Here is a 15054-nt window from a genome sequence, read left to right on the forward strand (position 1 = left end):
AATAAACTCAGAAAAATTAATCTATCTAATCAATGTGTTAATTCAGTGACTTCAATGTAATGTAGTTGTTAAACACATGTACGGATATTTTAATGGATAAGGAGACAATGATTGTAAGAATGGTAAGAAAGTCATTTCAACAAGAACATCATAGTACGAAACCGCAGTGACGCCGTTAACGAATAAACAGAAAAACAACCGTCTCTCCGTCCCTGCTTGCCGGAAAAACCACAGTTCCGGCGAGAGCTCAGAAATTCCGTTGAAGTTGGGAATGAAGAAGAAGAAGAAGAAGAAGAAGAAGATGTGAAGGCGAGAAAGGAGAGAAGTTGAAGAAGTTAGTTAACGTGCAATGCAGGGAACGGTGAAAGGTTGTGAGAAGATTTGGATGGAGGATCTTGCACGCCACACATGCATTGATACCTACAAAGATGATCCTCCCTTTTTGCAAATTCCCACCTTGCCTTATGCCCTACTTTATTCGTTTTCTCTCTCACACTTCTTCTTTTTCTTTCCATATAATACTACTATTTAACTCATTCTCACCCCTTCCCTCCATTTCTGTCTTCTCCTCTTCCAATTCCCACAAGGTCAGTAGACAGAGTCTTTGTTTTTGACACCCCTTTTAGCTTTTCCATCATGGGGTTTTTGGTTTACTTCAAATTTTGTCTCTTCTGTAATCAAGTTTTGGTTTTTGACTTTGTGGTTTTAGAATGTTCAACAGCTCAAGTAACTTAGTTTTTTTCTTTTATGGGGTGGGCGGTGGATTTTAAGATGTTCAACTGTTTGAAATCCTCTTGATTGTTCAGAATGTCGGTGGATTTGCAATTAATGTTGTGTGTCATATGAGATGGTCATGATCTTGAGAAATTATTGTATGATTTGGAACTAGATGGTTTTGATCGTGTGAATCGTAATCATGTTTTAAATTTACAAAATAAAAATAAAATTGAGAACATGCCACATGGAAATTGTAGGAACCACACAACATCTCACATTCTTCTTAGTTTAATGGCTTTTAACTTTTCATAATCTATCGTAATTAAGAGTTTTTATGTTTCTAATCGTGTGCTGAACTTGGAAGATTTATAATTCCTCGTAGCTTTCTTGCTGGGGAAGTAAAATGTTGAATTGACTGCCATGCTATGCTGTGCTCAACAGATATAAAAAGTCAGGAGTTTTTATTTTTTGTAGTATAGCACATTGTGGGGTTCATCATGCCTTCTGAAACAATTGACTTCAATTGTTTCTCTTCATCGTTGTATTCCTCTGAAGATATTTGTTCTGCTAATGAGGTATCTTCTGATTTCATCTCTCTCTCTCTCTCTCTCTCTCTCTCTCTCTCTATATATATATATATATATATATATATATATATATATATATATATATAGGCATTTGTAAAATTTTGAAATCTAAACAATGTTGCGGTTCCTGTCCTTATTTATTCCTGTTTTCTCTTTCTCTTTGCTGAGGCAGGCTAGCTTATGGAAATCAGATAACATGCCAAAATGCTATGGTTAGTATTTGATTGTGTTATTATTATTGTTGTCATGACTGAGTGGATTCGTTTTGCAGTTATCTGCTGCTAAATACCTTTTTTCCCCAAATTTATATATTTTTTTGTATATATGTTGCTAAGGATTTAGGAGTCATTTGCTTGCTTTGCACATGCAAGTTGCTATATTAGGAAGCTTACATTGCAGCAATTTTAAAACTTTTATCTGGTTGTTGATTACTAGTAGAGCTTGACTTGTCATGTTTGAGTGCTCTTGTGCTCTGTTTGCTTCAAGCCCAAAAGGCTTTTTGCACACAAGGTGTGCTGAAAACCATTTCTACCCCTTGCTTCTGACAACATAAGCTTTTAGGTTAGTTTGTTTCTCCAAAAGAAGTACTAAGAAGTTAGAAAATTACTAGTCATGATGCCAAGTCTAAGAACATAAAGTAACTCAGAGATGCATTGATGTACTACTTTGTTGGGACAGAATGGCATATTAATCAGTCTTTGACTTTTTTATGTCATGTAGATTTTGATCAAGGAGTAAAAACCAGCTTGAATATACAAGCATTATCCCATTTACCAGATCGTAGCAAAGTCAATATAGTTGCTACTCAGAATGAGAGTAGCCTCTTTTCAAGTTCTCTGTCGGAGTTGTTTAGCAGGAAATGTAAGTTTTATTTGCCTTTTAATTTATGTTTCGCCTACTTTGTGTGGATAAGTGATTGAGGTTCTACTGTTCTAATTTAAATTCTAAAATGAGTTTTTGTATTGCACCAAAAAGGGAGAATTAGTTCTGATTTTCCCAAACAGGTTGTATACTATGGTTTCTAAAGAAAACTACCAGCTAAAATGCCTTTGTATGACTTCTATTGGTGCAGTGAGAACATCAGCAAATAATGCTTTATATGGGCATTCTGTTGACACTGTTGCTTCCCACTACGAGGAAGAAAGACTTTTTGACTCTCTTGAAGAGCTTGAAGCTCAAATTATAGGAAATCTACTCCCCAGTGATGATGATTTACTTTCTGGAATGACAACTGAACTTGAGCTCGATCACATCATCCAAGACAGCTCTGGTGATGACATGGATGAACTAGACATTTTCAGTAGTGTTGGAGGGATGGATTTAGGAGATGATAATAGTCCATCTTCTGGACAAAAAAATTCTGAAATCCTTGATGGAGCTTGTAACAGTCAACTACGAAATGGTGAACAGCCTTACCATAAACACCCTTCTAGAGCATTAGTTGTGAGAAACACTAATAGTGATGTTGAAGACTCTGAATTGAGGTCTCTTTTTGAGGTATGCTTTTGCTGTTTTCTTGCTCTTTTGTTTGTATAGACACATTTTTTATTCAGAATTTCAAATTAAGTTCAAACTAGTTTCTGCATAAACTAAGTTGTCGAAACTTTTCCATATAGTTTTTAAAAGTTTTAATTTTAACTCTTGTATAAACTAATTTTAGTTTATGGATGAGCCCTTTGTATTTTCTTAAAAAAAGTTCTCCTAGAACACAGAAGCTCATCCAATCGTGTACTATAATTATTGGTCTTTTTGATAATGCTACAACGTACTGTGCTGAGAATCAGATTCCTCGTAACACTTAAAAGTATTTGCTTGTGTTGAGTTCGATAGTGACATCTTGCTTGTGGAACAAATTTTATCAGGATAGTCCTTCCAAGAAAGATATGAATCAGGGCACCCTTCTGGTCTTTTTGTATGATTTATCTATTTCGAATAATGAGCTTCACCGTATATTTAACATATACGGGGAAATCAAGGAGGTGAGTTTGTTACCAATCAATTTATTGCACAAATATTGATCAGAGCAATTTTTTTGTGTCTGGTTGCTGAGACTATCTTGAACTGCAGATTCGTAAAACCCCACATGATCAGCAACACCACAAGTTGATTGAATATTATGATTTTAGAGCAGCAGAGGCAGCTCTCCATGCTTTAAATAGAGATGATACTATCAGGAAGAGGCTAAAGGTTGAACCATACCTATCTGAAAACTCAAAATGGAGGTAATCTTTGGGTTCAATTGTGCTTTTCCATACATATGCTTTTCAATTTAATTTCGCTCCTGTCACACACACAGCAATACCAGTCAAATCTTGCCTCAAAACTTCTATCACAATTTAGTCTGCATTTGTTTTTTATAAAATATCAATGTTTCATAATAAGATTTGATTCACAATTAAAATAATCGAAAAATGATTCACGATTCGAATCTCGATTCTATAACAAAGAAGCAAATTACAGGATCAGAAGCCATTTAATTGTTATTTTTTGTTTGTTTTTGTTCTTCTAATTTTTCTTTGCTTTTATTTGGCTGCAGTATGGCTCAACAGATTCATCTAGAGCTAGAACGGAAAGAAAGTAGCCTTTATCTGCATCAGAACAGCCCTCCTCTTAAGTCACCAACTAGCTTCCCAGGTAGAACATATGCTAATCAACTATCAATTCAGCAGCAGAAACATATTTTTTCCCTCACTGATGTTTGTACATTGGACCAGGTTTGCATGGCATTTCTAAATCTGGTAAGATGGATGGTGGAAGAATTCTTGGTGTTGAGCCTGCCTCATGTACACCATCTGTGAAAACTGCTTGTGTTCAAGGGGTCTCTTCAAGTGTTCCTAACTTCTTACCATCACTGGCCAGAGTTAAATCATTTGACAACAGATGTGAAATTACTGAACACGATTCACCAGGCCAGTTGAATTTTGATGTTCAAGACGCATCAGCTTTTCATCCCCATTCCCTTCCAGAATTTCATGATGGTTTAGCTAACAATGTTCACCGTATTCCTCCTGAGGTGGCATCAAACATCAATCTTAAAACACAGGAAAGAATAGAAAACATGCAGTTCTGTCCAGTAAACTCCAATGGACGCTTCATGGAATTCAATGAATGTGGTAAGTTCAAAAGTGCAATAGATTGGAATGTGTAATAACTTTTTACTATCACTTGTCCTTTTTTCTTCATCCTATGGCTAGCAAATCATGGAACTTCCTAGATTTTTTATTTATTTTTTTTATAAAAGTTTTCATGTTAATCATCAATATGCAACTTGACATCTCAGTTAGGTTGACACCACAACAATCATTTGCCATCACATGAAAAAAATATTATTAAAAAAAAATACAAAAAAATGTGGAGAAACTAGACCAAAACTCATGTGTTAACAAAAACGATACATAGTAAACTATACTTATTCATAAAGAATTCTAAGAACAGACTAGATGGAAGCTTATTATACCAATGAAATGAATCTCTATGAATAAATCCTAAATTAAGAAATATTAAATTGATCATATTTATTCTCCCCCTTTTCTCAGTTTTCAAATCCTCTGGTAGTGGAAGCTTCCCTCTTCCTCCTGCCCATCATTACAAATGTGGCAACTCATATCAGCCTCCTGAAATGATGTGGCCAAATTCACCTGTATATTTTGATGGAGTTTGTGCATCCCCCACCCTGCCAAGATTGCATGGACTTCCTAGGTCACCCTCTCATATGATGACAACTGTTCTACCCATAAATAGCCAGCATGTTCCTTCAGCTCCTTTTTGGGACAGAAGACATACCTATGCAGGGGATTCTCTTGGGAATATGCAATTTTCTGGTAATACAACACCAAACTGTGTTGACTTTGTTTCTTATAATTTCTTTCCCCATTTTGGGGGAAACTCTGTTGACTTTAGATTCATCCCCAAGAATCTTGGACTCCATTTTCATAACCAAAAGGACCTAATGTTTCCTGGAAGAAACCATATGATTAATTCATTTGAGACTCACAAGCAACGTACAAGAAACAGGAGAACTGAAAGTGTGTCAAACTTGGCTGACAAGAAACAGTATGAACTTGATATTGACCGCATAAAAAGAGGGGAAGATATCCGAACAACACTTATGATAAAGAACATTCCTAACAAGTAAGTAGCAATGTATATATTACTTTTGAATAGCTTTAGCCTTTTGTGTTTACATTTTTACTTTCTTTGATGCAAACGTTTTTATATTCATTTGGTACATTTTGGGTTGTGCTTTCACTTTGCAATAGTTTTTGGAGTTTTCAGCCAAGCTTAGGATGTATGATTTCTTAAGCAAGCCCTTTTATTAATTTGATGTTGGGGAAAAAGACTCACAAACACCTAGAAAGAACTCTTGTGTGAACTTCAAGCTTAAGCAAATTACTCCTAGTTAGTTGGGCTTTAGACTAAAATTTCTTCTTTAAAGAGAGACTAACTTTCTCTGCAAAATTCTTTTCAAAAATTCAAGTTTTTTAGAAACCTTGTTTTTAATTTTGATTGAAGCTGTTTATGTCAATCTTTGTTACTTTTTCACTTGTAGATTTGGTTGTAGACAAACTTCTTATTCCTTCTTTTCTCCACGAGTGAATAGATTCTGAATCCATATGAACATGACTTATTTGACAAATTTTTTCCTGTTTATTTTTCACTTTTTGATGTGGTTACTGACCAGTTTAGTAGACTACAATTATTTATAAAGCTAACACTGTTATCATTTTACCTAGCCCCTTCTTCGTTAATATCAGAATTATGGTGAGTGAGCTTGGTGGATGGTTGTGAATATAAGCACAAGATTAAGCTTTTGATTTTTTTTCATCGGTTTTAAGCATGTATGAAACCTTGTCATCTGTACTGCATAGTTTTTGCTGAAAATGAGGAATTCTATTTCAGTTCTACACCTCGTTTACATTAATTTTGTTAATCTTATAATTTTTTTTATAAAACTTTCATGTCAGCATCACTATACAACTTGACATCTCAGCTATGAATCTTATCATTATCCTAGACCCTGATTTGTTTTCTTGCAGGTATACATCCAAGATGCTGTTGGCTGCAATTGACGAACGCCATAGAGGAACTTATGATTTTGTTTACCTACCAATTGATTTCAGGGCAAGTGATTTCTCACTTTACAATAAGTTAATGGTCCATTTGTTGTATAGAGAAATATCTTTCAGGAACATATTTGTTTCTTTCTCTGTTTCATGCTGCAGTCAAATGAAAATACTTTCTTGGTTTTTTACATCAAATTCAATGAGAGGAAAATGAACTGCCCTTCTAGCAAGGAAACTCATTTTCATGAACAAATCAGACAATAAGAAAGTTTAAGAAAATGCAACTCTCATCTAAATTATCTTCTTTAGTAAAATATACTTGCTTTCTTGAAAACGGGTTCCTTTTATAGAACATTTCTACCATGAAATTTAATTTACTTTAGTATTCCTTTCTCATTTTTTGTTTGATTATTCACATGGAATCAACATTAATTGCAGAACAAATGTAACGTGGGATATGCATTCATCAACATAATCAACCCCGACTTGATTATACCATTCTATCAGGTAAGTTTTAGAAAATGATGATACAATGAAAATGGTGCAGTTAAACTTATAATCACACACAGCTTTCACACACACACAACTGTACCAATTGACTAAATAATATGATGCAATTCTGGCAGGTGTTCAATGGAAAGAAATGGGAGAAATTCAACAGTGAGAAAGTGGCATCACTTGCATATGCTCGCATACAAGGGAAATCAGCACTCATTGCTCACTTCCAAAATTCAAGCTTGATGAATGAGGATAAGCGCTGCAGGCCTATCCTCTTCAATACAGATGGCCCTAATGCCGGTGACCAGGTATAGATTTCTCTTAATATCCACTTTTCTGTTACATTGCATATATTCTTACTTGCCTCAAGCATGATATAGCATGTATTCTTGCTTGCTTCAAGCATGATATAGCATGTATTCTTGCTTGCCTCAAGCATAATATAGCATGCAATACAAGAAAAATCATCAAATTGCAACCAATCTTAGAGACCAAAATAACTAGTTACTATTGGATAAAATTAAATACAATTTTAGAGACTAAAAAAATTATTGATATCAAAAGTAGTTTCTATTACTAATAAAAGATTATAAAGTAGTTTTTAAACTGATATCTAACCATTAGCTAGCAAGGTTTTATTTACTAATATCTTAGATTCTAAATTAGTCTCTAAAAGACTAATTGAGACCAATATAGAATCTAAAACATTAGTAACTAAAACCTTGATAGCTAATTTAGATACCAATACAAAAACCATTTTATAAATTTTTATTAATAATAGAAACCACTTTAGATACTAATAATTTTGTAGCTCTAAAATAGTATCTAGTTTAGTTAATATAGTGACTAATTATTTCAAACGTTAGTATGAAATCTAGGCAAGCCATTTGAAATTTGCACTTCCTTAGGAAACTACATGCTGAATGGCTACTAACTTTGTAAGGAACACAGGTTCCTTTCCCAGTGGGCATTAATATTCGCAACAAAGCTGGAAGAGTGAGAGACAACACACAGGAAGATGGCTTCCAAGGGAGTCAACCTAATTTGGGAATCAGCAAGTTCTCATCTGATGGAGACAGTAATTCATTGGAGTCAGACTGAGGAAGCCATCCTTGTTCCTTCTGCCATACCATTAATTTTAGTGGTCACATTTATGAAGTATATATTTACCAACACTAACCTTGAGTAAAGGCAAGAAGTTTTCCAGTTCCTGTGGCTTTTGTTACTGAATCACAACTTTTCATGTGCAAGAGTGCTGTATCAAAAGATTACATGTACATGAATTTCACATTGGAGACTGGAGGAGAGGCTTGTAAAGTGGTTTGAGGAGAACTTAGTCTGTATCAATTTTACCTTTGTTTTCCTTCTTCCTCTACTTGCTTTTTTCTTTTGTATATTGCTGATTTTGGAGTCCTTCTCATCCCAAACTGGTGAAATTTTTTATCAACTGTGCTGAAACCTTCTTCATTGTTCATCATTTTGATGTTTGGTGTGCATGCACACTCTTCTATTCACATTCTGATTTATCAAAACTGGCAATTTCTGATTCTTTACATGTATGCTCCATTCTACAAATACACAATTCTCGAAATAGCTGAATAATCTTAATACATTTAGCACCAGTAAGCTCTCTCAATGACTCTAACATTGAATTAACTTTATCTATGTCATAAATAAAGAGTTGACATGAACTATGACTGTGGATTTAATCAAATTTGAGAATGTTCAAGCAAAAACTTGGTAATAAATTAATCACATGGATAAGTTTCTAAAATCGAATTAATAGAATTATAGGACAACGTTTTTATTGGTTGTATGATACACACAAAGTATACAACATAAATAATTATAGGATAAACGTTGGCACTCACAGTGACTTTTGATCATGATAGTCTATTAAGTTAAGTTTATAGTTGATTATCTTAAATAATAATTTGGTTTTCATGAGCTTTGCAAATAATCTATATATTTATTTTCATCTTGACTCTATATCTTGGTTTTTCTTGTTTTATTATGACAAATTGGCATAGTTTATCTTTAGCATTTTTTTTTTCAGAAGTTTTAAGATTAAACTTTTTAATTGAATTGAATGTAGATTTTTGTAGAATTCAACTAATATAAAAGTTTGTGTGTACTTTTTTGACTATATTATTATTATTATTTTATTTCATTGTATCCATTATTGTTGTTTATAGTATCCATTTTTTTGAAGTGTTTTAATTACAATATATATTTAATTCAACTAATTCATCTCATCTTAATTGTGATTTAAGTTATTCTTTGTTTTTTACAATTACTTTTTGTTTAGTGTATTGTTAATAAAAAATATAACACAAATAAAATTTAATGCAATACCTTTTTGAAAATTAACCATCTCATTGTAATCAAAGTATTAAAGAAGGAGGAAAATGCTGAAAACTATTGGAGCATTTTTTGAACATTAAGGATCTCTTCTGCATAAATAATAGGTTAGAAAGTTTTATTAATCAAAGTAGCATGGCTTAACTTTGATAATACCGTATGTGTTAAGAAAATGTTAATCATTTATTTATTTTTGTTACATTTGGTCTAATCCCGAAACCTATGATATAATTGTTTCGGAGCTAATTATTCAACATTATCTACCAAAATTGCATTTTAAACCCTTTTTTTTTATAGATTATTTAAGTTTGAAAACACAATGTGAGGTTGTATGTGGGTAAACATAGTGAATGAAATATGGAAACGTATAAATAATATTGTGTTCAAGAATGTCAAACTTGACCCGATAGAAATATTTACTGTTCAACTAAAAACGTGATCATGGATAACTTGCAAATTTAAATTGACTATGTTCTCTTATGTTGAGTGATGTCTTGACTCTATTACTTGCTTGAGATCTATAAAGAAACACACAAGAAAGTTACTTAATCACTAGAAGAAAATCAATTTCAGAGACAAAAAAATAATTAGTTACTATAATGATTAAATTAGAGATCATTTTAAAGACTAAAAAATTACTAATTTTAAATTAGTTTATATTATTAATAAATAATTTTTAAATTAAAATCTAATTAGTTATTAAGGTTTTAATAAAGTCATGGCAACTACACACAATTTATATATACTGATAATTGAAAAATATTTTGTCATTCTCGTAATAATAAATGCTTGGAACATGTTTGTGCAAAATCTTGCTAATTAGCAATATTTTTGCCTTGATAGGATGTGATGAAATTTTTTTTTATCCGCAATAAGGATGGAATAACAGGAAGGTGGTTAAACCCTTATACATACCTATATAATATGAATCAAATCTCAGGTCTCCCAAACTAACACAATGAGAGAGACAACAAATTCTACCATTAAAAAATTCGTACAAAACTCAAAACAAAAACTCAAAGCAAACCCGTACAAACTCAAAACAAATCCAATACAAACTCACTGCAACCAAGGAGCAAAAAGAACAGCCACCCTTATCTACCAACCCAACAGCCCATACAAAAATCAACAACCATCGAAGTAGATTTCTATCATCCTAAACTGGGTCATGCCAATTAAATCAAAGGAGCAAGACATCAATGTGATGGAATTGTTGGCAATAGAATCTAACAAAAGGGAGAGAAGAAGAAAGAATAAAAAGAAAGAAGCAATGACATATCTAAATGAGAATAAAGAGAGTATACATTAGTGGTGGAAATGGAATTGTCAGAATTCATTGCCCAATCTAGGTTTGAAATGACACCTCTATTACCTTATTCCTTAAGACAAAATAGTTTTCAAATAGTTAAAATAAATTTTTTATAAAAAATATAGTTCAAATATGTTTGGAAGACTAAATATAATTTTTTTAAGAATGATTAAACTGGACTTTTTAAATATTTTAGAGTGACAGAAAGTTTTTTTTGTTTTGTTTTAATGTACTAATTTAATAATATTTTTTCTCTCTATTTTTTATTTACTTGTAAATCTAATACTTCGATTCTTATAATTGAAGTTTAGTTTTTTAATTCTTTATAACAAAAATAATATAATTTTTTTTAATGTTCTTCTAATAACTAATAAGACTACAATAGATACCGTGACCTTAATTTATTTAAATATATAAAACTTCATTTAGTGCTAAAAATTTAAAATATGTTAGAAACCATTGTAAAACTAACTTTCATAAAACGAAATAATATGATATAAGTAATTTATAAAAAACTGACAACTTATTTATTTTAATCTTTATATTAAACCAATACTGAGTCTTTATATGATTTACTAACTCTTAACTTATTTGTATTTTAGGATTTTAGGATAAAGGAGGAAAAATTATAAATTGAAATGATACTTAATTCAAGATAATTAGGAAATATTTATCTCAATTTAGTATATTTTGAAAGAATAGGATAATCACTCGAAGATAAAAGCTTTATAAAAAGATGTGGTACTCATTATTTGATCATACTAGTTCAAATCTTGTAAGAAATTATCATTATCAATGAAATTAAATACTGATAAAAAAAATAGATTGATAATGTGAAAGAAAAGGAATTAGTAATTTATCAACAATGAATCATTTAGAATAAAACGTTAGAATTTTTTTAAGTTAGAAAGGAATTTTTATATGATGTATTGAAAATGAAAAAAAAATGAGCTTTAGCAAATTAAAAAATATCAAAATACAAGTTACTAGAAGCTAAAGAACGTTAATTATAAAAAGTAAATGGAGAAGGAAACTAAAGATAATGTCGCATGAATAAAGATAATATTTAAGCAACAATTGTATCATATTTTTAAACAATATATTTTATTTATTGTAATTTCGTTTAGGTCAATAATTATGATAAATTTATTTATACCACATTTATAATACTTCTGAATAAATTATGAATGCATTAAGCCACTAATGTATTTATTATTGTAATATAAAAATATAATAAATGATAAACTATTTACATAAACTGTATCCATTAGTTTAGTATATGAGTTTTTCATTTATTTTCTACTAGTCGCTTCTCTTTTCAAATTACTTTAAATACAATTCATATTTCAGTTTTTCTTTAATTTCAAAGAAGAATACTTTGAACATGTTATCTGAAAGTATTCCAAATTTATAGAAAAAAACTCGTAAAATTTTCATTTCTACGTATTGAACAGTGAAAACAAAAACATTTATCAAAATTAGCATTGAAGTTGTTTTTCTACTGATAATTCTTACAAAAAAATTACTATTTAATGTAATTCATTATATTTTTCATTAATCGAAATTGGAAATCTTAAAATTGTTAAAAAATGATTGTTTGTGATTTGGTATATTAATGTATAAAAAATGAGAAAAATAATATAAGGTGGGATGTGGGAGTGATGGTGACAGAGATGAAAGGACAGTGAAAGCATGCGAGGAAACTGCACATGCAAATGAAAATGCAAATGCAAATGCAGATGCATGCGCACACATCAACATCAACATGCCATTCCCATGCAACTTGCACTATCATGCATGCTCTTTGCTTTGCGGCTCAAACATGTGATGCAATCAATCAATCAATCAATCATCCATCACTCACGCCGACACTCTTTTTTCTTTTGCTTTCCGAATCCATTCATTGAATCTTCCTAAAAAAAATCATTAAATAAAACCACCTAATTAATTATTTAATTTTTTATTAATAATTAATAAATAAAATAAAACGAACATTTCATAAATAATTGTCTCTGTGTTGGACAGTAGAGTCTTTCATTGTATAAACCTCATCCCCCATGAGCCGATTTTATGGGTTGAGTTAGGCTTAAAGTTTATTTCGTAACATGGTATTAGAGTCATTTTGAGTCTATCCTAACGAGTATTTATTGGTTTATCATATCATCACCCATAATATGTTATGCCACGCACGAGTTGCTGTCACTCTCGGTAAGAGGGTGTGTGTTCTTAAAGTCCATTTCGTAACACTCTATGTTAATTTTTATTAAAAAAAATCATTATAAAAAAATCATCAAATAAAAACCAGAAATTAGAAATAATTAGTTATTATAGTAACTAAACATGAGCACTAGAGACCATTTTAGAGACAAAAATAGTTTTTAAATTGGTATCTAATGTTTTAATTACCAATTATTTAGATTCTAAATTTGATAACAAAAATCATGATAACTAATTAATTACCAATTTAAAAATCAGTTAACAGTAATCGAAATTAATTTAAAAAAGAAACTAAAAGTTTTTAATTTTTAAAATAACTTTTAATTTAATCACTACAGTAACTAATTACTTTTTTACTCTAAAATTAATTTATATTTATGATTTTTTTTTAATTAACATAGAGATATTTCAATTATTATATAATAAATGGTCAAAATTAATGTGCTCAACATCTAACTTATATACATTATTCAGACTTTACATATCACTAAATCAATCTTGGAATTAAAAAGAATGATAAGTGAGATAAAAAAAAAATGAATTACTTAATTAATTAATCACCGTTTCTCTAAGTACAGAAATTCTATCTTTCTAGTGATAAAGCAAAGGAAGTACTATAGGTTGTGGTGTGTTTCAACTGAGCTAAAGTATTAAAGTAAGATCAGCAATCATTCCATGGGATTCGATTAGGACTGAAAAAACTTCACTCACCCTTTAACTTCACTTCTACTCATCTTTCTTCCATTTGGATCCATGCTACCTACTACCTAATCTTACAATTTTATTCTTTCATTTCTAGGCTAACTAATAGGACCTAACAATATGCCAAACAAATGAAGTTTAAGGAGACACAATAGTCTACTATATTCTTTTTATCAATATGATATTAATGAAATTTGAATTCTCTCAAATAAAATTATATTTTTAATATTTGAGATTTCACATTGATTAGACACCTTATATTTTATTTTTTAAGATTGAATTAGACTTAAAATTCACCTTTTAAGATGGTATTAAAATTATTTAAATTATATCTTGTCAAAAAGTTGGAGCTAACGTGTCAGCATTATTGGATTCTTATCAGATCATTTATAAATATATAGCCTTACACACGAGTTGGCTGATTTCAGCATGAGAGAAGTGTGTTGGGTATCGATTAGAGATAAGACATATTTATAGTATATAAAGTTAGATTTTATCTTACTTTTTGGCTGATTTTTATGTTGGACCAAGTATTCAGAAACTGTTTTGGTTAATTACCTTAGAGTTTTTAGGTTATTTAGTATATCCAACAATAATTTGTTTTATGCATAAGGTCTATGTCTATGGATGATTCACCTAATTGATTGTATGATTCATGTTTGATTTTGAATCTGTTTTTTTTTTTAAGATTATGCAGAAATCATAATCTATGTTGTATAATAGGGTTGAACTATTTCTAAAGTATTTTATATATTTTTTAATATATAAAAAATAAGTAAGTGTAAATTTTATCTTACAAAATCGAATTTTGTAAGATTAAATAAACTTAAAATTTACTATTCAATATCAATAAATTTATAAATATCAAAATCCTCTATAAAATGTTTTATTGAACATGATCATCAAAATTCAGAAATAAAGGGCGAATTTTCTGATTAGTCCCTATCATAGTGGCATCTATGGAGTGTAGGTGGCAAAGCCCCTTAACATAAACCACATATAGAATATCATATAACTCTCACAACTCAAGATCATATTTAAACTAGATTTTATTCCCACAACCTTCACCACGATTTCTAACCCTATTAGAAAGAAATTGGAAAGAGTGAAAGAAAAATAAAATAAAAGAATGAATGACATAAAACTTTATCATGGGATGCTGAAAGAAGATAGCCACATGTGATGAAACGACCAAAGATGATGCTGAATCAATCAGAGACGAATGAGGACAACGTTGTACTTCATGCACGCGACGTGTAGATTATAAGTTCTAGTTACTTTCTGAATTCAATATTGAAATTGAAAAGAAAGAAACTTGTTGAAAATATGACACATAAATGATTAAAAATTTCATATAAATGATTAAAAATTTCATACCATCTAAAGATTATAAGATTTTATAATATATAAATAAATGCAAATTTCTATCTCATAAATAAATAGTGGAAATTATCATCCAAAGCAAATAATTCTTAGGTCACTCTACTAAACAAACCCTTTGTGTCACTCTATATAAGTTATCATATAAAAGAAGGAATTTTATTTTCATATAAAAGAAAATTAATTATTTAAAAATAATTTCTAATAAATCTAATTTCCA

General features: G+C 30.4%; 1 protein-coding gene across 4 annotated transcripts; it reads left to right on the forward strand.

The window, feature by feature from the left end:
* The first annotated feature begins 63 nt into the window (after positions 1 to 63).
* LOC137825630 (protein MEI2-like 4) lies at positions 64 to 8420 on the forward strand. Of its 4 annotated transcripts, none has more exons than XM_068631350.2 (14): positions 64 to 587; positions 1192 to 1292; positions 1477 to 1516; positions 2025 to 2165; positions 2377 to 2801; positions 3167 to 3283; positions 3372 to 3526; positions 3841 to 3938; positions 4019 to 4417; positions 4841 to 5435; positions 6341 to 6425; positions 6806 to 6874; positions 6994 to 7173; positions 7817 to 8420. In XM_068631350.2, exons 2-14 carry the CDS (start codon positions 1215 to 1217, stop codon positions 7964 to 7966), a joined length of 2532 nt encoding a protein of 843 aa, XP_068487451.1. In that variant the 5' UTR covers positions 64 to 587; positions 1192 to 1214; the 3' UTR covers positions 7967 to 8420. The 4 variants fall into 4 exon arrangements, 3 of the variants coding, with proteins under 3 accessions (XP_068487451.1, XP_068487450.1, XP_090150431.1); XM_068631349.2 differs by having other exon boundaries at positions 99 to 587; positions 1197 to 1292; XM_090294305.1 differs by having other exon boundaries at positions 450 to 587; positions 1159 to 1292.
* Positions 8421 to 15054: the final 6634 nt, after the last annotated feature.

This window comes from Phaseolus vulgaris, chromosome 8 (genome assembly GCF_051622355.1).
Source record: "Phaseolus vulgaris cultivar YP4 chromosome 8, ASM5162235v1, whole genome shotgun sequence".
NCBI classification, from domain to species: domain Eukaryota; kingdom Viridiplantae; phylum Streptophyta; class Magnoliopsida; order Fabales; family Fabaceae; genus Phaseolus; species Phaseolus vulgaris.